The sequence below is a fragment of the Apis florea genome, unplaced genomic scaffold, assembly GCF_048593485.1.
Source record: "Apis florea isolate Af1SG1 unplaced genomic scaffold, ASM4859348v1 contig_2989_pilon, whole genome shotgun sequence".
Taxonomy (NCBI): Eukaryota; Metazoa; Arthropoda; class Insecta; order Hymenoptera; family Apidae; genus Apis; species Apis florea.
The window spans coordinates 375,820-403,203 of record NW_028256685.1 but is presented as its reverse complement, the minus strand read 5'-3'; the positions used below and the strand labels follow the sequence as shown (position 1 = coordinate 403,203).

General features: G+C 43.1%; 2 protein-coding genes across 6 annotated transcripts; one reads left to right on the top strand and one right to left on the bottom strand.

Moving 5' to 3' along the window:
• The first annotated feature begins 1,617 nt into the window (after positions 1-1,617).
• On the top strand, positions 1,618-26,455 carry LOC100864845 (neo-calmodulin). 3 transcript variants are annotated; one of them, XM_086907889.1, is made up of 8 exons: positions 1,618-2,812; positions 5,947-5,988; positions 15,319-15,564; positions 18,987-19,020; positions 20,959-21,060; positions 22,136-22,271; positions 22,366-22,514; positions 22,680-26,455. In XM_086907889.1, exons 1-8 carry the CDS (start codon positions 2,723-2,725, stop codon positions 22,709-22,711), a joined length of 831 nt encoding a protein of 276 aa, XP_086764015.1. In that variant the 5' UTR covers positions 1,618-2,722; the 3' UTR covers positions 22,712-26,455. The 3 variants fall into 3 exon arrangements, with proteins under 3 accessions (XP_086764015.1, XP_086764016.1, XP_086764017.1); XM_086907890.1 differs by lacking the exon at positions 5,947-5,988 and having other exon boundaries at positions 1,620-2,812; XM_086907891.1 differs by lacking the exons at positions 1,618-2,812; positions 5,947-5,988; positions 15,319-15,564 and adding an exon at positions 16,593-17,316.
• On the bottom strand, positions 8,623-12,048 carry TpnCIIb (troponin C type IIb). Of its 3 annotated transcripts, none has more exons than XM_012488422.3 (5): positions 11,690-12,048; positions 11,319-11,337; positions 10,688-10,831; positions 9,369-9,617; positions 8,623-8,913 (listed from the first exon to the last, which is right to left on the bottom strand). In XM_012488422.3, exons 1-5 carry the CDS (start codon positions 11,690-11,692, stop codon positions 8,885-8,887), a joined length of 444 nt encoding a protein of 147 aa, XP_012343876.2. In that variant the 5' UTR covers positions 11,693-12,048; the 3' UTR covers positions 8,623-8,884. The 3 variants fall into 3 exon arrangements, with proteins under 3 accessions (XP_012343876.2, XP_086764019.1, XP_086764018.1); XM_086907893.1 differs by having other exon boundaries at positions 11,166-11,337; positions 11,690-11,950; XM_086907892.1 differs by lacking the exon at positions 11,319-11,337 and having other exon boundaries at positions 11,690-11,966.
• Positions 26,456-27,384: the final 929 nt, after the last annotated feature.

Below are 27,384 nucleotides of genomic sequence, written 5' to 3'. Positions count from 1 at the left end.
ATTTTTCCTGGATAAAAAGAGAGAGAAGGTATCGTATTTCTTTTTTTTTTTCTTTTTTTTTTACGAAACGAACCGCACACACACATTATCGATACTGACGTGTACCGATGATACCCGGTGACGGAAATCGAATCAGATACGATTCGCGGAAACAACGTTGGCGCGTGTCTGATTTTAGATTACAATGGCACAATAATCGATAAGGGGGCATAATTTATTTAACCGTAACACGAGAACCGAGTAACCGTGACTACGCGGATTATTTCATTTTTATATCCCACATGGAAAAATTCGGCGAGCGCAAGTACGCCGCATGACGCGTAGTTTCCCTCGAAACTGTGTGTACGGAATCGATTAAGCGGACGATCGAGACGTACGTGCGCGGCCACACCTCGAAACACGTGTAAGCGGTGACGTTTCACACCGACAGACGGAATTTTATTTAACCGAACGTCTCTTATTCCCCCCTCTCGTCTCGTTATTAATCGTAAAAGGTCGATTTTCTTCGTGTTTTCTTGTTGCAACGCCATCCTTAGCTTGTATTATTCATCATCGTACACTCTTTCAAAGGTAGTTGTAGTTGGTTATTTCGCGTCGATATACCTCGCCACGCCTCGTTACCCAAGATGTTAATTCCGTTTCTTGGTAAAAATATCGAGCGCAGAGTTTCCAAGGTGAAACGAATTTTCCTCGCCATTTCCCGAGCTCTGCTTGATTCGAATTTCCCGCAGAAAAGATTTTTCTGCGGGAAAAAAGGAAGCAAAAATTTTTTCCAAGTTCGGATTGGCATCGCTTTGCATCCCAATATTCGAATTTGGCGCCAAAAATTACGTGCTCCGCCGATCATATTCGTCGAATAAAATTTATCGTTCCTCTTCTCCTTTTCTGAAAGAAGGAAAAAGAAGAAGGGCCTCCGATTCCTCGCGTTGTTTTCCACGATCGATTAAGCGTAAATAAAAGAGTTCTTCGTTTTTAGATCCTCGTTTCTATTAGAGCTTCTATTTCTTCGCCATTTGAGACGATGTCTCGAAATCGGTAATCGCTCGAAAAGAGATGTTACGTGGCGCGAGAGAAGGGGTGGAGGAGGGGATAATTTTTCTCCTCGTCGAGGAGAATTTATTTCGTCGAGGTACAAATTAAAAACCTGCTGCTCTGCCTGCCGTTAATCGCGCAAATTGGATTATTTCACGACCCGCGCTGGTGTCGCGCTCGCGTTTTGAATCAACTTTTCCTTTCCCCCTTTCTTTTTTTCTCTCGAGGCTTTGAAAAAACCGAGAGCAAGATTTGCCGCGCGCGTTTTTCTCGAGGGGAGGAAAAAACGCGGTTCGTTCGACGTTTTTTTCCGCGTTCCTTTTTTGAAAATCTATCGAGGCGTTGGGCGAGCGAATTTAATTAGAAAAGTTTTCGCCATTTTTCCGCAAACACTCTCTTTCCCCTCCCCTCGAGTCCAAGGCTATTATTCCACGAAAGTTTGGAATGCTTCGTTGTTGTTGTTTTCAATAGATCCAGACGATAAATTTAGACGATCGCGACGAGAGAATAGGCCTCGCCGTTTATAATCATCTTCTTCTCCTTCCAATCCAACCTCCTCCTCCTCCTCCTCCTCCTCCTCCTCTTTATTTCTTTCAGATCCACGACCGTAATTATTATCAGTAGAAACTTGACCTGGCAGATAACCGTTTCGAGCCATGAGGACGCATCAGCTGCGGCTCCCATCGCCTGGAATGTAGTCGGAAGAGGAAAGTGCCGCGCAAAAGGAGACAAAAGGAAGAGCGGAGGCGTTGCGTTTGCACGAAGGAATAATCGAGCGAAGATAACGGCGAAACAGGGGCAGGCAAATGTCCTCGTCGAGCTTCCGTGAGATCTACCCACGAGAGCCGAGAGGAAACAGAGATAGCGACGGCGGCGCGCGAGGCGTCGCGGTCTCAATTTCGCTGATGCGATAAAACTTGCTCTCACAGTAAGAGAGAGAGAGAGAGAGAGAGAGAGAGAGAGAGAGAGGAGGAGAAGGAGGAGGAGGAGGAATCTCTGTGGTCTGATCGACAACCCCCTGGCTGTGTTTATCCTCAAAAAAAAAAATAATAATAATCGTAATCGATAGTGTTCAAATCACGATCTCGTCTCTTCGATACATATATACATTCGGGCAGAGGTGAGACTGGAATAATCGACGAGAAGGGGGCGGGGAGGGTGGATCGAGAAGAGACGAGGGTCAATATATATATAAATAAATAAATAAATAGTTGTATAGTCTAGCCGATATACGAAGAAGGGAGGAGGCATCCAGATATATATATCCGCCTAGTACAAACGTAGCAAAGAAGAAGAAGAAGAAGAAGAAGAAGAAGAAGAAGATATTCAATTGAAACTCTACACACTCAATCGTATGTCAATCGTATCGATACGTATCGTAGCTGTAAAAAAAAAAACAACTTCCAAATACAACCTCAACGTATAATATCAACGATAATCCGTGTGATCGAGAAGCAATAAAAGGAAAACCAAAAAAAAAAAAAAAAAAAAAAAAGAGAGAAAGAATCTCAAATCGTACTCGTAAGTAAAGTATTCGTAGTAAAGAGTAATTCGCGTTTCATTTCGTTCGGTCTGTGTTCGTTCGAAAAGCGTGTCTCTGTCGAAAAGAGAGAGAGAGAGAGAGAGAAAAAGAAAGTCGTGCTCGATACTCGAAACTGGTCGAACAGGGAAGGGAAAGTGCGTCGACACGATGGCGTTCGCCGCGGCGAGAATGATCCTGAAAGACAAGCGGCGGAAGACCAGCAAGGAGGACTTCGGAGGACCAAGGAATAGGAGCAAGGTAATATCGAGATGATGTCGGGATCTCTTCTTTCTTTATTTCCCCACCCCCCCCCCTCGCTCCCCAACCGCGAAAAAACGACCACGATTCAGCCATTCGATACTTCAACTTTCGAGATGACGCTCGTTGCGAATTTTTTTTTCTTTCCTTCTCAACAAACTCGCGGCAAAGATTTTACGGTTTGCCCCCTTTTTCTTGTTTGTCTTTTCTTGTCTTCTCTATCTTCCATCCCCTGTATGTAGAACGTCGTTTCTTTTCTTTTTTTTTTTTTTTTTCTTGCATCATCACACTTTGGACAACAATTTTACGCAGGCATCTCCGCATGAATCTCGCACGGTGGATTAAATAATAATTAATAATGATAATATGATATACGATGTGTTCTATATGGAAACTTTTTCTCTCGAATTCTCTTTGATGAAACGGAAACGGAAAGGGGAAAAGAATAAACGAGATTCGAATGGAACAACCCGTCAGGCTTATTATCGTCTTTGGCCACAATTCGGTCGCGAATAGCCTAGAGCAGTTTCGATCCGTCTAATCTGGTTGAGCAACGAGAGAGGAGATAAGAAAGCTCGTTTCTATCGAGGAACGGAAATTAAATCCGTTGCTCGAATCACTTTCCACGCGGAGGAACGCACATTCCATTTTTTCGCTTCCGCGATAATTAACATTAGCCTTGATCAATCATCGATTCGCGAAGGAAGGAATGAATTTTTCAAGAAGTGAGGGTAAAGTTATTTCAAAAGGAAATGGATCCAATCCACGCACAAATAATCTTTAAGGTTTCTTTTCTTTTTTTTTTCTCCCTCTCGCGGTTTAATGCCCCGTTCAATCGTCGATTCGTAAAATTTCGAGAGCGAAATAAATTTCTCGCGATAATAATCGCGGGAATAACGGTTCGAGCGTTCTTTTCTCGACTCCTCGTAAATGGATTCGTCACGCACGCATATTCTTATTCGCGCGGTGTCCCCTTGAAAACACTAATCCCTTGCACGACGCGTGAACCAGGCTCGTGTTCGTCTTCTCTCTCGTTTCGTTCGCGTTTAACCGGGTCGCGTTTAGCCTGCCCCCCTTTGGCTTTTGTCGCGTTCGCCTCTCCACGCACGCGTATTTCCCTGTTCGGGAGGGGAGTGGTAAGTTGACACGTTCATTTCGAAAAGTAGGAGGGAGGGGAAGGGTGGAGAGGGAGGAGCGGTATCGAGCGAGTGAAACGAGACATCATCGTTAAAGATTCGATTTTATTTAACAACGTTCGAGGCCGATACATTTATCGCGTGGAACGTGGCACGTAGCGTGCCACGACAAATTGCTCCCTAGTTGCGTAATTGTTTTGCAAATTTTGTTGGCGCAACAACCGTCCGTGGAAATATTCACCGGTTGTGCGTCGCCCGTCGCGCAACTCCCACGGCGAGCGTCCAATTAGAGAAGCGTTTACCGGCCGACTGGAATTTTAATGATCCGCGGGCTTCAATTTTTGAGCAGGAAGGCCATCTCCTTTCTTTCTTTCCAGCAATTAGCCGCAATTCTCGCGGATGATAATTAAGAAATTCGTTAGAAGGTATCAACGTTTCTTTCTCGAGATTTATCTTTTCTTTTTTTTCTTTTTTTTTTTTTTCAAGATCCAAATTGGAGATCGAGATCGAAATATACATTCGTTTTTAAATAGTAAGAGTATTTGAATATTTTTTAAATACGAATTGAACGAGGCACGAGCGATTCTTTTATTCGAGATCTTTGTTTTCTTTTTTTTTTTTTTTTAGGAAATAACGGGAATGTTCGTTCTATATTTTATTTAAAAAATTCAGAGAATTAAAATATTTCGTCGTTTTTAAAACGACGTCTTCATCACGATCGTTTCCTGCCTCGGGATTTTCGTTCGAGCGGTTTGAAAAGAGATTCTCGCTCGTAATTGCTCTTTGATCGGCAACGCATCTCGAATCCAACGCAGCTCGAATAACGAGCTCGCGCCTTTGAAATTCCCCCGCGTTACATACTTCTGTGTAAAAAGACACGAAACGATCGCGTTTCGATCGACTCGTTGGGCGGGCGAAATTTTATAATTTTAATCCTCTTGGTTGCGCGATACCAATTAAAACGATCTTTTACTCTCTCTCGAGAGAGAGAGTAAGTCGAAACCTTTTGCCTTTTCTTTTCGTCGTAGCGTAACCGTGAAAAGCGCGACGCAATTAATCAAATTATCGTGAACGAAGCAAGTACAGATTGATTTTAAACTACGTGTATGCGTTCAATCTATGTGTGGCAATTATCGTGATTAGAATCGATCTAATTTTTCACGTTTTGTTGGAAAAGCTTAATCGACGGGAAATTGGCGGGATAGTTTGAGAGCAAAATTTGAGATTCATGCGGACGACACGATCCGATAAAAAAAAGGAAAAGAAGGGGAAAAAATGGCAATCGGATCGACACGAGACCAGAGATAACACGAATTTCCTCTCCACTTTGTCACGAGACACGGTCTTTTTAAGCTTCTCCTAAACGCTTTGATTGTGACAGAAAGGAAAAAAAAAAAAAAAAAAAAAAATAGATATATACACGCGTAACGATGAGAAACACGAAAACTTGCCTCGTAACCACGTTAACCACACGAGAACCCACGCTATGCTGTCGTATACATGTATGTTCAGTGTGCACTGCTGTCAATACGCTGTATATACTATACTACCATATGATATTGTGAATACGACAAATTCAAATTCCTCGTTTTCTGTCTTTGCCGGCGAGAAAGATCTCCACTCTTTCTCTCTCGAGAGAGAAAGAGAGAGAGAGAGAATTCTTAAGAATGAATTGTTAGAGATCCACGAAGATCTTTCTTCGCTGGCATCGTCAGTCCAATGATTCTTGCCCACAGTGACAGTTATGTTTTTTCCTGCCCCCTCCCTTCCTGTCTAAGCTGTTATTTGTCAAACTAATTGAGACAGATTACGACAGTCACCACTTTCACCCTATACTATACAGAGGTTATTATTATTACATGCCCGTGTTACGTGTACCACCACCTTTTATTCTTGTGTACGATATATATATTCCATATTCTTCATATTTGTGATCACTCTTTTCCAACTGCAGTGTGGTGTGGTGATTGGTGACCTGTACTGTACTTGTGTTTACAGGCCCGCAGCGCCAGTACAAGTAGCTTTAGAAGCCTGAGCCAGGTACATATGAGAAAATGACATAATACCAATACATATAGCCGAGAAATTAGTTAACGATAACTAGCTACATTAGCTGGAACTAGTAGCTAGACACTTAGAATCTAGACGTAACATCGATGATGACATTTGCGTAGATGCGTAGATTGTTCGATTTCATTTGGGATTACGTCGAGAAGAGACGAGAGAGAGAGAGAGAGAGAGAGAGAGAGAGAGACGTATCGAATCTCTCGCTTCGATTCCATTAAACGCGAAGACGAATTAGGATTACGACGGTCTCGATTTTTATCGAAGAGAGGGGAAAGAAGAAAATGTACACGAAATGGTAGTACACGTAGTGCATGCGTCCAACAGTTCTTTTGTCTTCCCACAGGAATGAAGCATGCCACCCCCGCCCACACGCACACCGAACACGATAGTAGAACTTTTGCATGACTCGACTCCCAGCCTGCCTTTCTTTAAATCTACTCTTCTCGCGCCCATCTACTCACTTTCTTAATCTTTCTCTCTTCCGATTCTTTTTCTCTTCTCGAAACGAAGTACGGAGCAACGGTAAGTACGAATCGCACGGATGATGGCTGGATAGGTGGCGTGTTCGAATTGCAAGGAAAAGTTTCGAAGGGTTTCCAATTCCGGAAATGGAAACGTGGCGGAAGCAATCGCGACTTTCTTTCCTTTTTTTCTTTTTTTTTTTTTTTTCCCTCTCCTCTTCGAACAGAACAATAACGATTTATCCTCGCCTCGAATATTTCATTCGGTTGCTCCGCGTAATATTCTTTTGCGTATTAATTACGCGAGCTGTTTAACGAGAAAACGTTTTGTCGTTCAGAGGGCAGACTGGACTGCAATGCGAGTGGGGCGTGGTGCCACGGCTGCGCTTTTTCGATCCTCTGTCGAATCCTCGCAGGACCACCTGAAGAAAATAGGTACACCCCTTTTTCGTCGGAACAGAGGATAAAATAATCTTAGACTCTTTTTCCCGGTTGGCTGGCTGATTTCGTATTGATTTCCATTATTCGAACTGTGGAATTGGATCGTTTCACGGATCGAAAGGTATCCGTGGCGAGCTTTTAACCGGTTCGTATATTGCATTATTTTCCTTTTACATTACGCCTTCCTTTTCTCGTCGAAGAGAAAAAAATTTCGGAATGCTGCCGTTTCACGATTCCTCCACCCACGTTCCATCTGTCGTTTCCTGTGAGGAATTCCTTCCACTCGATGAAACACGGGACGACGATAATTTCGAATCGAGAATCATTTTCGCGAACGGAGGCCCTCCTTTTCAAGGGGGATGAAATGGAGCGAAAAAGGCATCTCAAAAGGATTAAGAGGAAAATGGCGGGTGAACGGCATCTCGAGCGGGGAGCAGCACCCTTCCACGAGTGTGGTAGTAAAAGCTGGTCGCGGCTAAGAGAGTGTCTTTGAGCGTTGAAGCTAGGGAAAAGAGAGACACAGAGGGGGTCGGTCTGGTCTTGAGAAGATCGATACCCCTGGGCTGCACCCTCCCTCCGTTGTCGCGATCGTTGCTCAATTATTAATCGGTATTCCCTCCGCCCCCAGGTGCGGACAGTGACACGTCCCAAGGTCGTTTATTCCGCGCCTGGTCCCAACAATTGTCTTCCTGCCTCTTTCGAGGAATGCTCCATCCCGATTTAATCGACGATGATTGCTTCGCACACGAAATTGCGACCAACGGGCTTTTCTTCTTCCCTCTTTTGCCTCGAGAACTCTGTCCATTCCACTGAATCTCGTCGCTTTTCGAGATTTTTTTCTTTTTTTTTTAAAGATTCCTCGAAGCGGGGATTCGACGTGCACGAGGGAGGTATAGGTTTTCAAGGGCGGTTGCACTCGGCCCCAATTATTGATCCTTTGGAAGCGGCTTCCGGGTCTCGGCCGCAAACACTCGGACGAAACTTGAGTGGGTGAAACGGCCGGGGCCAGGCCGAGGGGAGGGCGATATCCTGGACGGAAGAGGAGCAGAAGGGAAGGAGGGAAGGGGTGTTTCTCCCCTCCCTTTTCGCCTCGTCCATCCTCTCCTTCGGGATTTCGAGGCGTTTGGAATTTTTTTTTTTTTAAATTCGAGCTTCCAAGAAGAATCAGGTCTGCGTTCGTTGCATAGCCTCGATAATTTGATGTTAAAGCGTCAGAGGCCTCGAGTCGATGGCCGAGCCGATCGAATGAGCCGGCCTTCGAAGCGGAATTCGATGGGATTAATATCCCGTGCGAGGAAATTGTTATATTGGGCGCTGTAACGAGCCGGTTTCGACTTGAAAACTTGGGATTCAACGGATCGGGATTCGGCCGATTTCTGCCAGGAATGAGGGGACACGTACGAGCTTTCGAGCGATTTCTAACGTGACACGTAACGTTTGAGTCACGAGAAGAGAACGAAAGCGAGAATTTTATTGGCGTTTGTTTCGCCAATTTTCCTCGAGATCGGTAATAATCGGAAGGCGTAATATTTCTTCACGAATTGCTTTCGTATCTCGTGACGCGAATATCTTACAGTTTTTATCAATATTTTATAAATAATTCTTCGCATAACTTAATGATATTAGATATTATTCCAACTTTCGTGGTTGCTTTGGCCTCGCTTTAACGCGAAAAAATACGCGAACGGGAAACTATGGGGAATTGTTTTTTGAAACCATCTAACAGAGTTTAATTTATCCGATGATTTCGTTACAATCGAACGTGTAAGAGAAATAACTGTCGAACGAGACACACTGTCGAGTGGATCCTTCTTGTTCTTGTTCTTACATCCAAATGAATAGATTTGCGCGCTCGGTTGGAATGAAGGAATTTCAAAAAGAAAGCCAACCTTGGTCCACGATCGATAAGGATAATAGAGATGCCAGCCATCACGACACTGATGAAGAATCCCCATGGTCGATCGTTTTTAATCGCCGGTCATCATCTCCATGAATTCTGCAACAGAAGAATTAACCAGAAGTTAATTAAAGAACGAAAAAGGAGAAGTTGGATCGATAAATTTTATTCTCTATCTATACAAGTAAGGATGTTCACACATCGTCCAGAAAATAGCTTATTAGATGATACGATACGATCGATTCTCCGTGGGAAAGAATGCGAATAATGAATGATTCTTCGATTAGGAAAAAAAAGAAAAAAAGTCTTCAATATCTCTCCGAATGATAAGACTGATAAGAATATCGTCTCGAGATCTCGTCACATTACAACCCTTTTCATTTCGCGCAAGTAAACAGGCCGTCTTCTTTAATCCGTCGTTTGGCCTTCTCGAAGATTTTTTTTTTTTCTTTTTTTGAAAGAAAACTCTGGAAAACAGGAGGTTCGATCGAGCGAAAAATTCCCCTCCCCCCTTAACTTTTCCACGTCGAGCAGTCGTAAACGTTATGAGATACCGTCAAAGTCGACGGTGCCGGATCCGTCTGTGTCGATTTCAGCGATCATGCCGTCCATTTGATCGGGCGTTATCTGGTCGTCGAGGGCAGCGAGGATCTCCCTGAGAGAGCTGGTTGGAATGTAACCGTTCCCCTCCTTGTCGTAAAGCCTGAAAGCCTCTTTCAGCTCCTTCTGCAGGGCCTCGTCGTCCTCCTCTTGGAAGTGGCAGGCGACCCGATAGAACGAGTCGAAATTTAATTTGCCGCTTCCTGAAAGCGCAACGATTCAAGAAAACAAGAGGAAGAAGAAGAAGAAGAAGAAGAAGGAAAAAAGGGAAATGGAGGACAATGTAAACAAGTTCACCTCTCGCCTCGCCTCGAGTCTCTCGCTTTTTGCCGGTGGAGAAAAATATCCTAGAGACGATATACGCTTGGTACGCGTCCAAAAAAGGATACACCTCCTCCTCCCCGGGAATAAATTTGAAATTTATATCGGTCGTGGAAAATATCGTCTCGATCGCGGTATTAATCGATTCTGTTCGAAGGGATAGGCGAAAAATTACGAAATCTATGTAATAAATGGGACGTGGTTGGATCGATACGGTACGCGGACGATATCTGCATAATAATGCAACCTGGAACCGATCATGTCCGATCAACATGGAATCCATTGTTTTCCTCGATCGCCGACTTCCTTTCCCCCAACATTGATGCACCCAGGCTCCTCGTGCAACCGTGTTTTTCTTCGAGTGAAAGCGAATAACTTATTCGCAGTAACCGATCCAATCTTCCTTCGAGCGACGCGACGTGGTTTCTTTCTTCTCGAGAACACCTCCCTTCCCCGATGATAAAGGAAGCGAATGGTCGTTAACGTTTCTCTCCCTTTCGATTATTTATTATTCCTTCCTTCCTTCCTTCCACGTCCATAGCATCGAGCAATCTTTTAGAAACGCCACCAGGGAAATAGGGGTTGTAGGTCTAGGTACGTATATAGGCGGTGCTATTAAAATTGATTGGAAAAAGTTAAACGCTGCCCCGGTAATGAATACCGAAAGGTATTCCACCGGTGGTGGGAAAGCGGAGTGCAGGCGCGTAGTTCGTTGGGCTTCCGCGGTACACGTGGTTCCCCGTGGTGTCTCCGTGGCCTCATGTTATATCATGAATTATTGTTTGGCCTCGTTCGGTCGAGCGAACGAAGCCGATCGATCGAAGCGCGTCGAGCCAGTCGTTCCAAAAAAAAAAAAAAGAAGAAAAGAAAAAGAAAAAATTGTAAAACTCGATCGCGTTATGGAAAAAAAGAAAAGAAGGGAAGATAAAGAGGTTGCAATGGGACGGAATACCTTCCTCGTCCTCCTGTTTGAGCAACACCTCGAGCTCGTGATCGTCGAACGTGTGGCCCAGGGTGTTGAGGATCGTCCTCACTTTTTCCTTCTCGATCCGGCCCGACTTGGTCGAATCGAACATGGAGAAGGCTCTTCTCAACACTGTGAAAAAAAGAAAAAGAGGGAATCGAATTTTAACACGTTCCCTTTTTCCATCCGTGTTCGATACGCGATACGATCGCGCAACTCGCATCTCGGCGTGGGCGATGGATAAGATGCAAGCGAGGAAAACGTTAGAGAGAATTTAAACAATTAAACCGTTGTTGCTCGAAGCGCGAGCAATAAATCGATCCTCGCGTCGAAACAACCACCACCACCACCACCATCACCACCACGTCGAGGTCTCGACGATCGAACTCTCTTTGAAGTTTCGCGTGCAAATAAGATTGGGAGGGGGAGGGCCAGCTGTTTTCCAAAAAAATTAAACATTCGCGACCTTAAACATTCGACGAGATGTAAACCTTGTACTTGTTGACGCGCGGGGAAGAGAGACGGGAGGAGGATCCAGCGCCGCGTACGAGGCGCGGTGTCTATTTATGAGGCGAATTCCATCCCGCCTCGTTCTCAGCGACTTCGACTTCTTACTTACTTTTCACTTGCTCGTCATCCTGGAACAGACAACAATTTCGAATATATTGAAAAATATCCCGCCCTTCCTTCCCCCACACTTTCGAAGCGGACCTCGGATGCCCCTCCGCGTTCAATAATTCTCTCCGCCCGTCAATCGCCGAGAGATCGGGGGGAGGGGGGTTGGGAGGGAATCGATCGAATCGGGAGAATCCCCATTATGGCGCTCCGCCAAACTGCCCGATTTTCTGCCATTATATTCGATATCCTACACGAAATGCGCCTTCCCCAATTAATGCGTGCACGTGCACGTATTACACACAAGGTCGCACAAAAACCGCCCTGCCTCCCTTCCTCTCCCCTTCGAATCGATTCAAATAAAAACTGACTGACCATGTCTCCCGGGAATCTTCCCGTACGCCGGTTGTTTCTTCGTTCTCACGCACTAATGGCCATATCCCACACCGGGGATATCTTTTATAAGCTCGGCTAGTGTAAGCCGAGCAGTGGAAGGGGAGGTGAAGAATCTCTCCCTCTCCCTCTCCCTTCTCTCTCTCTCATCCCTTCCTGCCAAGTGATCGAGATTCGCACAGCGAGCCGGCACCGGGTAATGGGTGAGAGAAGAGCGCCTGAAACGAGGCTGGGCTCACCTCAAGGCCGTTTTCTAAACTACCATCCACCGACTATACCACTGTGATCACCGACTAAAATCGACTCGTATATCGTTCCGTTTCGTTTGGCGAATTACGATATACGTAATTCTCGTTCGAACGACGAGGAGGAGGAGGAGGAGGAGGAGCAAGTTTTTATACGTAAATTTATTTTCGAGAGAGGAATTTCGAAGAGGAGGAGGAGGAGGAGAGGGGAGCAAACCCGGAAAAAGTTTTCCGCCCCGGGAAGAATTTATAACGTGTGACGGGGAATGGGAATAGGATGCGATCCATTTTGGAGGAGGGGGTGGGTGGGAGGAGGATGATATTCATTTAAATTTACAGTTGTGCGATTGTTTTCTGTTGTAAGAGGCCATGCCAAAAACTTTTCCCCGGGGAGAAGCAATAAAATTTCCGTGGAGACCGCGAAACGCGGCCGAGGAGGCGGCGAAAAGAAGTGGGGAGGAGGAGGAAGGGGAGGGGAGGATGCTGCTATTTCAAAACATTCCAGGCTATGATACTACTGGTTTCCATTCAAACCACCACACTGTCCGCCGCCACCACCACTCTTCCAAACCGTGCATATAGCACGTGTATATATCGTCGATACTTTTTATACTACGGTTTTTATATTACGGAAATTTAATATCTCTCCAACCCGAGAGAGAATTATCCGGCGTTTCGGATAAAACTTAGACTTGGACAACGAAAGTTGGAAATGTGCGTGTATTTTGAAAAAAATCTCTTGGAGAGTGTCGAGCAATTTCTTTTTTCTTGACTCTTGAAAGAGAAGCTTGAATTAGGGGGGACATATTTTTTAAAAAAAAAAAAGAAGGGGGGATTGATTATTGAAATGTTGAAAATGATAATGATTCGAACGAGATCAAGATGAGGAGCAGCGGACGAATCGCGTGTTGTTGGAAATTATTTTGAAAAATTGAATTGGATTTGGAGATTTTTACGTTTGAAGAGAAGGAAATAGAATGTTTCTTCTCGAATATTTCCATATATACTATCACTAAGTGTCAGTTTGGATTGGCTCTAATTCACAATAGCACATAACTTGTTACCGGTTAACTTAAAATAACGACAAAGTTATACAGTAGTTATATAGTTTCTATCGGTTGGATTTATGACATTTTTATGATGTAATAACTCATTGTCTACACGATATATATTCACAATGTTTTCACGTTACGACAAAATTATTATCGACTTTGACAATATACAAATATACGTACAATTGTTTGAATTCGGATATTTGTATCGTCACTGGACGATTAAAATTCCTTTTCGAAAATTCATCCGGTGTATTAATAACATTTATTACGAATTTCTCTCTCTCTCTCTCTCTCTCTCTCTGGAAAAAGAGCAGCGAGTTGTGTGACAAGATACATTACGTAACGATGTAATTCGACGCGCGTCGTTTCGGAAATTTTATTATTGCGCGGGCTGCGTAAAATTCGTTGAACGGCAACGAATGCAGTTTTCACTCGGTGCGTGTGATTTTTCAGCCCGAGGTGATATAGTGGCTCTCGTAAGAACGCGGTAGACGCGGCAAACGCTATAATTATCTTGTCAGTCCCACCCACGCGGGATGGGTATGCCATCTCTCCGCCTCTGAATTATTATTTGAATAAACCCGCGATATTTTTAGAATGTCCAATACCAATTGAGTCATTCTATATTTATATCCGAGCCTACCTTTGCCGAATAATTGGGCGAACGTTGGGTCGACGAACTTGTCGCTCACCTTACCTTAGTTTTATATAAAATTTGTCAAATTGTCGAAAAGATGGCTCGCCATTCTCTCAAGGAGAAAATTCTTTCTCGATTTGCGAACTCTTCTATCTTCCTTTTAAATAACATATATTAAACTTGGAATGACTAAGTTTTGTTCCATTCCGATTTCCATTAAACTCCGATCAAACAAGATTCTTGGTGAACCGATTCGAGTTCGCAGATTTTTCTCGTCCGTTTATAAATATCGATGATATTTATAAGTTCGGTCGCGGTATTCTCGCCATTTCGAGAAGGAAAGAAAGAAGGACGAAAGGAAAATCGGTTGGAAAATCGAGGCGGATGAAAAAGTTATCGCGATTAATTTCTGCGGAAAAGCTTGCGAAAGAAAGCGTGGATTAGCAACGGGCGAAATCTCAGGGAATTACCGTGGATCGTTCTAGCGTAGCGTGCCATTAGCAGAGAGCCGTGAACAATAGATGCACCTCCCTCCCTCCCTCCTCCGCCCTGCCGAAATGTTGATTCAACCAAGCCTGCTCGTCGGATTCTTCGTTTGTGATTAAGAGGTATTGTTCGCCCTCGAGATTTTTATCTCCAAGGGGAGGGAGGAGGGAGGAGGAGGGGGGGGAACGAAACGAATTTTTCATTGAGAATTCAAGGTGGGGAAAAAAGGCGGAATTGCCTGCCTGTCCGTTTCTCGTTAACGGACTGTTTTCTCCCATCCTCCACGCGATTACGAAATACTCCTGTATCGGAAAACATTTCCAGAATTAAAAACGTTTCTCGCTGCCAGAGACAGAGAGAGAGAGAGAGAGAGAGAGAGAGAGAGATTCGTTTTTCAGATCAAATGACCGATCGTGAAACGTGGACACGAAAGATTGGAATAATTACGAATCCAGTTTCTCCTTTCTTTTTCCTTTTTTCTCTCTCCCCCTCCTCCTCCTCCTCCTCCCCCCGCCTCTCGTTCGAAAGACGCTCGCATTCGTGGCTCGACTTTGATGCATTATGCAATTTGCATCGATCGCATGTTGCGGAAGAACTGGAAAAAAAGCTTGCCGCTCCCCATTAAAATTCGGATGATTTTACGTGTGTGTGTGTGCGTGTGTACATAAGTTTTTATGCGGATAGATCGAAAATGTAGATAGAGCGGGATCAGAGATAACTTTATAAACGGGACAAAACGGGGGTAAAAACGGCGATGGCCTAGTTTCGCCTTTGGCCGTAATAGCACGATCGGTAAACAACGGTTATTTTGCAACAAATTTCGCAAATGCCCGCATATCCTCAACTCGTGCATTCTATTGGAAACTTGTCCCAAACAAACGTGCGAAGCGGGATCTCCGATCGCCGCCTTCCTTCCTTCCTTTGACGGCGACCATTGCCACGAGTTTCATCTCTCGATGGGCAATCGATTAATTATTCGTCGAGAGTACACTCTCTCTGATTGCAGTCCAGTCCGAGATATGGGAATTCGGATTTTAGAATTCCGCAGGAACGAAGAGAGTTGGAACGTTTAAGTTTCGTTTCTTTTCTCTTTTTCGCGGTAAGCGTAAAAAAATAAAACAGAGGGATTTTCGGTTCTATCTATCGGCAAAGTCGAGTCTAACGAGATCTGTTTTCCGTTACTACCAGGCTCGCAACAAACCGGCAGATGGAGTGGGCCACGTGAACCAGAAGGGCTCGACAGGTCAAAAAGCGCCGCTCACAGCCGGGCAGAAGGTGGCGCCTGGTGCGAAAGTTGCAGCGAAACCAGCTCAGAAACCCAGTGCTCAGAAGGGGCAAGTTAAGGTTACGCCTAAGGCAGCTTCCGTCAAGACTGGCAAGAATAAGAAGAAGGGGCAGAGGCAGCAGTACGACCTAATCGTAACCATCAATTTGGTAAGCAAAGAGTAATAATAATAATAATAACAACAACAACAATTTCTCTCCAGTAAAACCTGTACCCTTCGCTCAAAGATTGATTGACAGATTGAAGGATTAATTTGGCAATTAAAATTTCGAGGTGATGTTATTAAGTAATCGTTGGAAATGCTCGTTTGGAATAACGTTTATCCGTAGCTTTTATCGATATAAAATATAAATGATCGGATTGGGCAAAGTTTTAACAATCGAATTTTCTACTTCTCGTTCGAATAATAATAATAAGAAGAACAATCGTCGATTTTTCGAACTATCCTCCTAAAATTCGAACCGTGCTCGTCTCTGTTCGCTGTCAGCCGGCAGTAGAAGTGGACGATCGTGGCCGGGCGAGCACCGCTCCGCTCCTAATACCGATCAGACAGTGGAAACGGACGCCTGATCTTTGGATCTTTCTTCTCCATCAGATGGTAGCACGGGTCCTGATACGAATTTCGAAATACGTATCACCGTCGTTATCATCGTCGTTTATTTATAGGGGGAATAAGTGGGCAAAGCTTCGACGTATCAAAGATTAATTTCATTGATGCAAGAAGTGGTAAAGGATCGAGTGGAACGTGGAGTTTTTTAAATTTTTATTATATTCGAATAAATCGCCTCGTTTGTTTTCGCACGGTTCCACAATGTTTTCGTATCGACGATACGCCCGTAAAAATAATCTTCGTTTTAAGAAATTCACATTCGAAGCGGGTCAGGGTGTCCGTGATTTTCCCCGTCGCGACGATCCAGAAATAGTTCCTCTCGACACTTTTACCTTCTTCCTCGAAAAAAAGAAGAAGAAGAAGAAGAAGAAGAAGAAACAATGGCTCTCGTTTAAAATAATAATAATATAATAAACACTCTTAATCGATTATTCGTGGCGAGACGACGCGATATACGATTGGGATTCGAGGAATGCTCGATTCTTCTATTGGCAAACCAGAGAATTGGACGCCAAAATACTCTGCCGACGATCTTAAATTATGCGCGACTCGAAACGTTTCGGTCGCTCCATTAGTGCCTTCGATTACCAGCGTTCTTTCCTTCTCTCTCTTCATCCAACTCCATCCACGTTGACAAATTGTGGTCCAACCATCGATCAAGGGGATGAAAAGAAGACAATGCAACGGGAAATATGAAGCGAGTGAAGAGAAGATCGCCGACCAATCATTGGGGGCCAGTGACAAGTTAAAAACAGCCGAAGGTTGTCCAAAAGCTCGAGCCCAAGTTTCGTTCCAACAAATGTGAATAATAGTCGAGCGTGTACAGTCGGGAGTGTACAGATTTCGGGGGTCTTTGACTCTTTATCCCGATTCGAAGGGGAGACGATGAGGATGAAGATGATTAATTATCGCGTGTCCACCTCTTGAAAGACGATCGATTGCATACACGTCGCGCGCACGTGACTTTTTTTCGAACCGAGGGAGAGGAGAGGAAGAATGGACCCGAATGGACGAAGGAAGTCCACGCGGTGACGTTGCCGCTCGCCAGCTCATAAATAATATTATTTGTGTTCGCCGCTGTGTAGTCGCGCTGCTTCCGATTGACAGAGCGTGGCAGCGCTCTGCTCGGGACGAGCGAGATCGGAAGAAGAGGAGATTGGAAATTCATTCGAATGTGAATTCGTTGTGGCGACACGGCGGTATGGCGGACACGGAGAAGAAATACACGACGGCGTACGGGAGATTGAGAAGGTTAACGAGCACCATAGACGGCCAGATTCGGCAGATAAGCGTGAGTAGCCGATAGATTCGTCCCTCGCTTCCGATTTCGATGGTGCCGGGCTGAGAAATTGAAAGGGATTTCGAGCGAACTTCGTGCGCCAATAAAACCTCATGAAACTTTCCGTCGAGAATTTACGTCGAAACTCACTCCTCCGCTCGGGAGGAAAAGAAGAAGACGTGACCCAGTTGAATATCCACCGACTCTATCTATTTAAAGGGGGGGAAGGGAATCGAAGCATCGAAGCGAGAGTTTTCGAGCACCGAGTATAGATCCATTCGATCCGGTTTTTCCACGAAATCCGCCACGGTGAAAATTTCGTAAACGTGCCACGAATCCTGGATTATTAAACGTCCCTTTCTCAACCGCGTTTCTCCTTTTGATAAACCAAAAGACGAAGACGCTTCGAACTCGATCTCGTTTCAAAGAGAATCGAATTTTTCGTTGGGAAACTTGACCCAACAATTAAATTGGCGTTGATTATATATACGCGAATCAACCAGCTGAAAACATTGTTCCAGACGGCCAATAATCGTAAACCGATTATTATATTCAGAGGCGATCGAGCGTATTCGGCCAAACTGTCAATTGATCTCTTTCCCATTCATCCGGTATATCCTCCCACGCGACCTGATTATAAGTCGCATCGAAATATCCGGCAAGGTTGCGACAGTTTATTATTAATAATGTGGAAGCCCCTTCTTGCTTGTCGACGAAGCAAATTACTCGAGCTTAACCAAAACTTGAATCGAATCCTTCTCGTGTCACTATATACATATAAATGTATCGCCAGAAAGATCTCTCTCTCTCTCTCTCTCTCTCTCCCTTACGTTTTTCGTGCGACGTGACGATGCAAGGAACAAGGCGCGTGCAACGTTTCCAATCCAGACAGATATTACCCGATACGCCAGATGTATACGTCTCCTCTGAAATGTATTTGGGTCATAGACGATCTTCTTCCCCCCTTCGTTTGTTCCAGAATAAACGTGGAATCGGCAAACGTGATCGTGCTCCCTGTAATCGTGTTAACGACGCGCCTCCCGTTAATCCGTCGTCTATTAATACTGATTTAACAATACAGCGATGTGTAGATAAGCCGACCTCCTATTACCAAGTTGGAGGGCGAGGTATTATTAATCGGTGCGAATTATGCGTATTCGGCGTAGTCCAGGACCAGAATTGGATTAAATGAGAGAGAGAGAGAGAGAGAGAGAGAGTTTCGTAAAGAACGAGAGAATGATTCGAGATGGGAATTTTTCGTAATTGCTTCTCTTTCGATGGTTGTTTTATAATAAGTTTAAGGAGGTGAAAGAAATTGATCAATCGCAATTCTCGATTGAATCGAAACTTGAGTTTTCATGAGAGCGTATTTATCCTGCGGCGCAGGATTCGATCTCGGTTCGATCGTTCACTGCGAGGAAATCGTTTCGATTTGTCGTCGAGTCGAGGAAAAAAAATGAATCGAGGAGCAATTATTCCCTCCTCGAGAATCGAATATGGTTAAATTCGATCGAATTAATGAGATTTAGGATGGAATTGGCCATAGTTCACTGCGAGCACGTCACGTAACGTAATCTAATTTAATTATTAGATTTAATTAAAATTAATTAAAATGGTTAATTCTTTCTAATCTTACTTTAAATATATATATATTTTTCTTCTTCTTCTTTTTCTTCTTTCAGTCTGAATATGGACTCACGGAGGATCAAGTGGCCGGTAAGTGTGAATCTCTGAAAACAAAATTTTACCATTTATGACCACTTCTCTTTGCCGCGTGGCAAAATGATTTTTTTCTCCTCTTTTTGAATAGACGAGAAAAAAACGAAACGAAATTTTTCATTCTCTTGGCATCACGCGCTTGTTGAAAACCGAGTTTCGACCGAGAGTTCAAGTGTCCGTGAACGTGTTGATGTTAATGAACACAGTTTTTTTACGCGTGACACGTTGTGTATTTCGGTCTACTTGACGTACGACATTTTGCAAATTGAAGGAACCGTTCTCGCGCATCTTATAACGAAGCGTCGCCATTTATTTCGTCTTCTGAATACCGACGAAAATACGGTTTGATATTTTTCCTGTAAGCACGATTAATCTGCAGACAGAATATTTGCGAATATGCAGGAAAATTTGAGGAAACAAATGGCTACGAATACTCGATATTCCATTGCTTCGAAGCAATGATAAAGGATCGCTTAAAGATAGAAAATTCTTTTCTCGAGGCGTGGATATTTTTCCATTATGACGAAATTCCCTAGGAATGTTCGAAACTTTAAATAAATTCCATCGAATGCGCGACGCTTCGAAGACGCTTCGAAGAGGTACACTTTTCAACGTTGAAATTTTAAAATTCGATTCGAATTTTTTAATTTCTATCGTATATCGTTATCACAAACTACATACATCTAGCGTTCGCTTGAATGGAGACAAAAAATTTTTACAAATTTCTCGACATCCTTCGTGTATCCTTTCACACGCGCGTTCTCGATCGATCTCTCTTCTGTATAAATTTTTCACAATTTCTACCAGAGAGAGAGAGAGAGAGAGAGAGAGAGAGAAATTGTCGCTCGTCCATTAATGCATCGTCCGGTGTTTACCCGATGATAAACGCAAGATCGCAGCAAACGATAAGACCAAACGGAACCGCCTAGAAACTCGTTACCCCGCCGATACCCATTCCAACTTCTACCTTGGTCTCTTGTCACGAATCGTTAAACTTTCCTTCAACTCATATTGCACGCGTCTGAATTCCTGAATTCCTTCTTGTTTCTCTTATTCTCTCACTTTCGCATCCTTATCCTTCCGAATTAACTCCAAGGAGTTGCGATCGATCGATATTTAACCTAACCCCTTCGCAAGGGACGAGACGTAGTTAGTTATACGATGTATGTTATACGGATGAGATATTCCACGACTCGTGGAACGCTCGCCATCGATGAGATATCGCGTACGATACTCGACTTTTATTACGAAATCGTGAGATATTAATTCGCATCGGTCCATCCCGATTTCCCAACTTCCAAATGTGGCAAATGTGTTCCCGGGGGATTAAAAAAAGAAAAGGAGAGGCACGGTTTTGACGAATGAATGCGGGAAGGAAAGGAGACAGTAAATAGAGGAGAAGGATAAAAAAGTGGAAATTGCAACAATGGCAATGGAAGTGTATTGTCTCCTGTGGATGCTCTGACGAATCAAACGGGACTATTTTAATGAACGCATGCTCTCTCTCTCTCTCTCGTAAACTATTCACGACCCCCTTGTCGTCCGCGAATTTTTTTTTACCGAGCACGATGGCTGGCCGTCGTACGTTGTGAAAATTTATAACGGCGCAACTATCCTCGTCGGTGGCTGGCCACTTGCCCGAAACTCGCGCGATCTCCACCGGTTTTGCGCGACTTGTAAACGCGTGACCGAAACACGTATACACGTACACGGCCAATGTGATTAATAGAATCGTCTAAATCCACCGACAATTCGCCGACAACGTGCATTCGCGATTTTATTTGCCAAATTTTCTCGGCTTTTACAACCTGTATATCCGTGCGGTTGGACGACCGTTCAAGAAATATTATTCGTGAGAAGCGCGAATATTGGTTGATTCGTTTCGTTTTTTGAACGCGACACGATCAGAAACGAATTGATGGGAGATTGCTTCAGAATTCAAGGAGGCGTTCATGCTGTTCGACAAGGACGAGGACGGCACCATCACGATGGCGGAGCTCGGCGTGGTCATGCGATCTCTGGGGCAAAGGCCGTCCGGTAAGTGGAAAATGATTTGGAAAAAAATCGGAGAGTGTCGGCCGCGTGTCGTCCACGTGTGCGGAGGCAGGCATGATCTGGCCAGAAGCCACGAGCTGACGAAAGTCTACCCGCTCGCGGCCAAAAGATATAACGGTAATCTAAACCGAACACACCGTATTATTGTCTAATAACCGCTAGCGCAAGACTTCCTTCGTGAAATTTTATATCGAATTAACGATCGTTTTATTTTGACAAATCGCGAAGCGAAGATCGTGTAAGCGAAACTTTGTTCTACTCGTTTATTTCGTTTTACCATGATGGATTGGCAACATTCTGAGCGAAGCTGAATATATTTTCGAATATATTCTCGTTCTCGTGGATTTTGGACCGACGGAATCTCGAAAAAGAGTTTGTTAGAGTTATTTTTTGGAGGGGAAAACAGTTTGATATTTTCGTTTATCTGTCTGCCACTATTTATAGAACACTCGTTCGTGAGATTTGAATATGGAACGAGAATAGTCCATCGAAATGCACGGTGAGATAAAAATTGTTCGATAAAAATTTAATAAATCGGGGTCGAAAATTGTATGTAATGTTTTGCGACGCCAACGAAACGCTCGTGAAATCGGAAATGAGATAACACGATTCTTAAACGGTTGGTGGATCCGATGCAGGCATGAAAAGTTTGAAGGGAAACGCAAACTTCGCGAAAACTCCTCTTGCTAAATTAATATCCCAGTTTGAAGGTTTTCTAAGACGACGTAAGAGTTAAGCGGTAGAAAACTAGGCTGTGACAAGAGCTTAGGGAAAATTACCTTTCCGCCGATCCCGGGCTAGAAACTGTGATGGTTAAGGCGCACGTGCAAACGTTGCCGTAATTAACTGCACGTCGGGTTCTTCTGTGCCCGCTCCTCGACACGTCTGCAAGGGAAATTAATCGTGTTGGGTGAAACGACGATGAATAACCGTGTATTACACGCGTCGAGATCGCAAAGAGGCGGCGAATTTTCCTTCCTTTTCTTTCTTCGAACGTGAAAAAAAAAAAAAAAGAAGAAGAAAAGAAATCCTGACCGATCCTTTTTCGAAATTTTAGAAACGGAATTGCGAGATATGGTGAACGAGGTGGATCAGGATGGCAATGGTACGATCGAGTTCAACGAGTTCTTGCAAATGATGTCGAAAAAGATGAAAGGTGCCGATGGAGAGGACGAGTTGCGCGAAGCGTTCAGGTATTCTTCGTTCAGGAAATTTCCATAGATTGTTGTTGATTCCGTAGATATGTATTCTCGTCGTTCGAAACGAGACGAAACTTTCGTTTCTCAGAGTATTCGACAAGAACAACGACGGCCTGATCTCGTCGAAGGAGTTGCGACACGTGATGACGAACCTTGGGGAGAAATTGTCGGAGGAGGAAGTGGACGATATGATCAAGGAGGCGGATTTGGATGGCGATGGAATGGTGAATTATGAAGGTAAAATATAATGATCAATTTCAATTTATTTTTCACGAACAATCTTACAAATATGATTTATCGAGGGACTGAAAGCAACACTGAATAATAACTCGCTCGACGCGTTATTTGAAATATTTCTTCCCTATCATTTTTCTCGCTCGCATTGCTACGATATCTCCACAGAATTCGTGACAATCCTGACGTCGAAGAATTAGTTGAGTGGCCACGGGTCGAACTGTAGAAGCTATCCAGCTGCCGGAAGTCTTCGTCGAAGAACAGAGATCGAATCCTCCCAAATCGAGTTCCTCCCCAAAAAATCGTGGCAAGATGGGAACCCCAGCATCGAGAAACATCGATGAAAAAGGTCGCGAGAGAATGTGTGGAATTTGGAGAAGAAAATTGGAAAAATGGAAAAGCGCTACGCCCAAGAGGATGTACGTTCGACCGATAACGACTTATGGCTCGCGTAGTAAGGGTAAGTGGTGTCGAAAGACTGGTGGTTGTCTAGTCCGAGATCGTATCTCGAGCGATGGGGTGACGGGCGACGATGAGAGGTGAAAGCAAGATGAAAAAAAGAAAGACGAAAGATGAAAGATAGGCGAGGGTGACTTCCGCAGTTGCACACGCATACACGCATACACACCTCGCTCCTTCGAATTAATTTTACAAGTATAAGCTAGCGAAAACGACATTATTATACGTGAAAAGTGAGTGAGGTGCTCGCTCCCGAAACAATCAACTGAGCTTCGTTTTAGCGTTTACCTACTACTATCTATACTCTCTATTAATGCTATACAACGTCGTTATTGAATATTGTTAGGAAATCGATCCTTTATCCATCCTTCACCGATCTCATTTACACGATATTTCTGGCATGACTGTCTCTCTATTCGAATCGTTCAAGCCGCGGATCGCTCTGTCGATGGCCTAAAATGTAACTCAAGGATCGCACGCGAGATGGCGTGGAAAAGTACAAAACGAGCGAGTGCGAAACCGAGATGGTTGTTCGTCGACGGTTCGAGGAGGTTAAGTGGATGATTGTTGGAAGATTGTTTGTGGGAAGTGCGTGAAAATAATAATTTTACGGAAACGGATTGAGAAAAGTGATATTTTCGATTGTTGGGATCCGACAGTGAGACGAAGAAGAGAAGCTTGTCATCCTTTTCACGTCTATCTTCTATCTCGATCGGTATTGTTCCTCCAATTTTTGTAGATTCGCTTTTAAACGAGACGAATCCTTCCCCCTGGCTCGTTGTCGAGTCGAATTTCGGGTAACATTAAATTGTCATTGATACATTTTAGCCGCGGGACTCGACGCGAGATAGCTCTAATAACTGATCTGTCTTCGAATCTTCTAGATGAATGTCGTACGACAAGTAGGTTAGTTCTAACCGTGATATATTCTCGTGGCAGAATCTTTAGATCGCATGATGATGCCGGAAAGCGAAAAAAAAAAAAAAAAAAAAAAAAAAAAAAAAGAATCAAAGCAAACGTAGCAGATTTTTCCTTAAATGTAACAACACCAATCGTAGGATTTATCGGTTCGAGCTTATTTATTTGCCAGAATCTTTTGTACCAGATATCTTTTTTTTTTTCCTTTTTTTTTCCCCTCTCTCCCAACTCTCTCGGTGGAAGAGCTAAAGAAATCTCGCGAGTGTATCGCTCTTGTTGTTAGTCCCGATTTAGATTTCGCCATCCATATTCGACTCCTATACCGAAAACACCGTCCACCTAAAGAACCTCGAGGACACTCGATATACCCACCCAATAATAAAGCCAATTGTATTACAATGTCGTGCACCTTTAGATCCTTAAGATAAGAGAAGCCACAACCGTAGGTCGCGATAGTGGATAGTTAATTAGCGCATTAGGAGGAAGTACGTACACGTAACAAATGATGCATTATACACATACCTATTATATATACCTATACATGGTGTTACTACCAAAGATAATTGAAGTAACGTTATTATGGATATTCGTATATATTTAGTATATACTTATACATACATACATACGTACATATTATATATACATATACACGTTAGCGACGTACGTCGGTGGTATACTGGCATTGATATTTTTATGGTTTTAAAAAAAAATACAACAACAAGGATAAATATTAGTGTCAGAAAGAGAGAGCGCGAGAGAGCGAGAGCGAGAGCGAGAGAGAGAGAGCGAGAGAACGAGAGAAAATGCGAGAATGAATGAGAGAGAGAGAGAAAGAGAGAAAATGGGAATGAAAGGGAATGAGAGAAAGAAATATTGGTTGGTTGGTCGAAGCGTGTGTACATAAAGAAACATTCAGGAGGGAGATACGGGGAAACGGGATAAAATAATAAGAAGAGCTCTTGTAAACGTATTTAATTAAGAAAAGGGATATTCGTTTTATCCTTGAAATAAGTGTCGACGGATGGTACGCGAATATTATTATCGTTATCGTTATCGTCGCGTGGTGGATTTCACAAATGATTATGCACGATAGGCATACACGTAGAGATAGACAATAATTCTGTTTTTTAATTAAGTGATACAGGTTTTATATATATATATAGGTTACATTGCGTTGTTCAGTTCGATCGCCTGGATAGGTAGGTAAGCTAGAAAATTTGCGAGCATCGAGCACGAGATTTGAATTTAAATGAGATTATCCTCGAGAATAATTCTTCGATTCTGCTTATCTAATTGCGCGATCGTTCTTTATGAATGCCTCACGCCCCTGGCTTACGGTTTTGAAAAATTTGAATTGGAAAATTAATAAACCGCGAAATTTTCATTTCTCTTTTTTTTTTTTTTTTTTTTTTCCCCTCCCCCTCTTTGTCGCGGATGGATATTGGGATTATCAATTTTATATTCATATATTCATCTTTCTCGATTTACTTGTTTCCTCGATGAAATGTTAAATCTTAAATTAAATCGAATTTGTATATTCGCGACCGTCCGACATCGGCGTGATGCAAAGGCGTACGCACACAACAACGCGATTCAAAAAGCCGCGAGTTGTGCAAACGGCGGGATAGAGAGGAGAGAGAAGAAAAAAAGAGAGAGAGAGAGAGAGAAAAGAAAATCTATTGAACACGCAAACATAAAAAAAAAAAAAAAAAAAAAGAAAAGAAAAACAAGACGCTTCGACAGTTATAAAAACGTAAAAAGAGCTCGATACAAGTCGACACAAAATAGTAATGTATAACGTCCCGAAGACAATATCTTTAACGATTTTATTAACGGAAGATTATTCGAGATTTACCTCGAGAGGAAGGCCTACACGTTTTGCCACGTGTGTACGAAAATGATTGTAGATTGTCGTAGCAAGATTGTCGAGGAGAAAGAGAGAGCGAGAGCGAGAGACGGAGGGTAAAGAGATATAGAAACAGGAGGAACGAGAAGTTTTTACAGGATTATGCAGGAAATTAACTAAGAAAGGTGCTGTTCAAGTTTAGTCATCTTCGAATTTTCATTTTCGAATTGTATCCATTTTGCTTTTTTCTTATCTATGAAATCTATACGTGCACATATCTTCACTTTTATATTCACTTTGCAACTACTTTCGCTTGTTTCCACTTGAATTTTTTTTTTTTTTCGTATTCTGTGTGTATATACACACACGCGCATACACACACACACACACACACACACACACGCGATCGTTTTATAATTTTCTTGAAAGATCGCGAACGAACGGGCCGGTTCATTTGGATTTACGTGATGCACGAAAAATTTCACTGCACCCCACAGTTTTATTCTTTATTTCCACTTTCCCTCCCAAAGGGAAAAAAAAAAAAAAAAAAAAAAAACTTATCAATAAGAGTATCGACAAAAAATGCTGAACACAAGTACAAGAAAATCGTCAATATCTCTATATAGTATATCCTCCCCTATCTAAATATCGTCGCTGAATCACGGACCTCGATGAACGTTCGAAAGAAAAAAAAAAAAAAAAAAAAAAAAAAAAAATATAATCCATCGTTGGGCCAAGCAGAGGAGGATTTCTTGCAAATTTCCATTTCGGAGATATATTTTCGTTTCGACGCATTAAACGCACATTCGTCAACGCGCGCTTTTAATAGGTACCTTTCTCCTTATCAACACGGATCGATCATTAGGGGATCATCTATCACGAGGTCTCTGATTCCTCGCACGTATTTTCCAAATCAATTGCCTATTTATCCCGCTATATATATATATATATACATATATCCCTTTGGGCGATAAATAAATTTCCTATTTTTGCCTCCCGGAAGATGTGATTAATTCCGTTCTGCGATTAATAATCCGATGGGAAAGGAAAGAAAAGGGGAAGAAATCCATTCGATCCGAATAATTTTAAAATATACCATTCTTTGCCGGGAATAGAGGCAAGATATCTACGGTAGTCGAGTATTACACACGCTCTGTTGAACCGCGTCGTCAACCCTTGTCCAACCCTGAAACGAAAAGTATTTTTGTAGAATACTGTTCGCGCCAGATTTTATCGCACGTCGAGATGCATATACGTTATATTGTATTCTATATATTATATTTACATTTACGCCAACGTGATGTACGCGCGTGTACATATTATATATCGTAATTGTATCATCCTATTCTGCTGGCAGATTTCATTATATTCATAGTTGTTATATATCTTGAACGGAAACGAACGAGGCGAGAAACGTTCGAACGAATTCGTCGGTGAATATATGGTATATGGCGTTAAATTGATGATTATATATACGTGTGTAAAACGTCCTTAAAGGGAAAAAAAGGGGGGAGGGGGGGAGGGGGGGAAATACCTACGCAAGTCTTCCTTTTAAATTTGTAAAAAGAAAAAAAAAAATCGAAGTTCGAACAGAAGAACATTCTAGGATTTTAGTTATAATAACTGCGAAACAATTGTTTTTGCGAACAT

Coding starts and splice junctions, on each gene's coding strand:
- LOC100864845 (XM_086907889.1), top strand. CDS start 2,723: ATGGCGTTCGCCGCGGCGAGAATGATCCTGAAAGACAAGCGGCGGAAG. Junction 2,813..5,946: donor GACCAAGGAATAGGAGCAAG/GTAATATCGAGA, acceptor TTGTGTTTACAG/GCCCGCAGCGCCAGTACAAG. Junction 19,021..20,958: donor CACGGAGGATCAAGTGGCCG/GTAAGTGTGAAT, acceptor AGATTGCTTCAG/AATTCAAGGAGGCGTTCATG.
- TpnCIIb (XM_012488422.3), bottom strand. Junction 9,618..10,687: donor CAAACAGGAGGACGAGGAAG/GTATTCCGTCCC, acceptor TTGCGCTTTCAG/GAAGCGGCAAATTAAATTTC. Junction 8,914..9,368: donor CGGCACCGTCGACTTTGACG/GTATCTCATAAC, acceptor CTTCTGTTGCAG/AATTCATGGAGATGATGACC.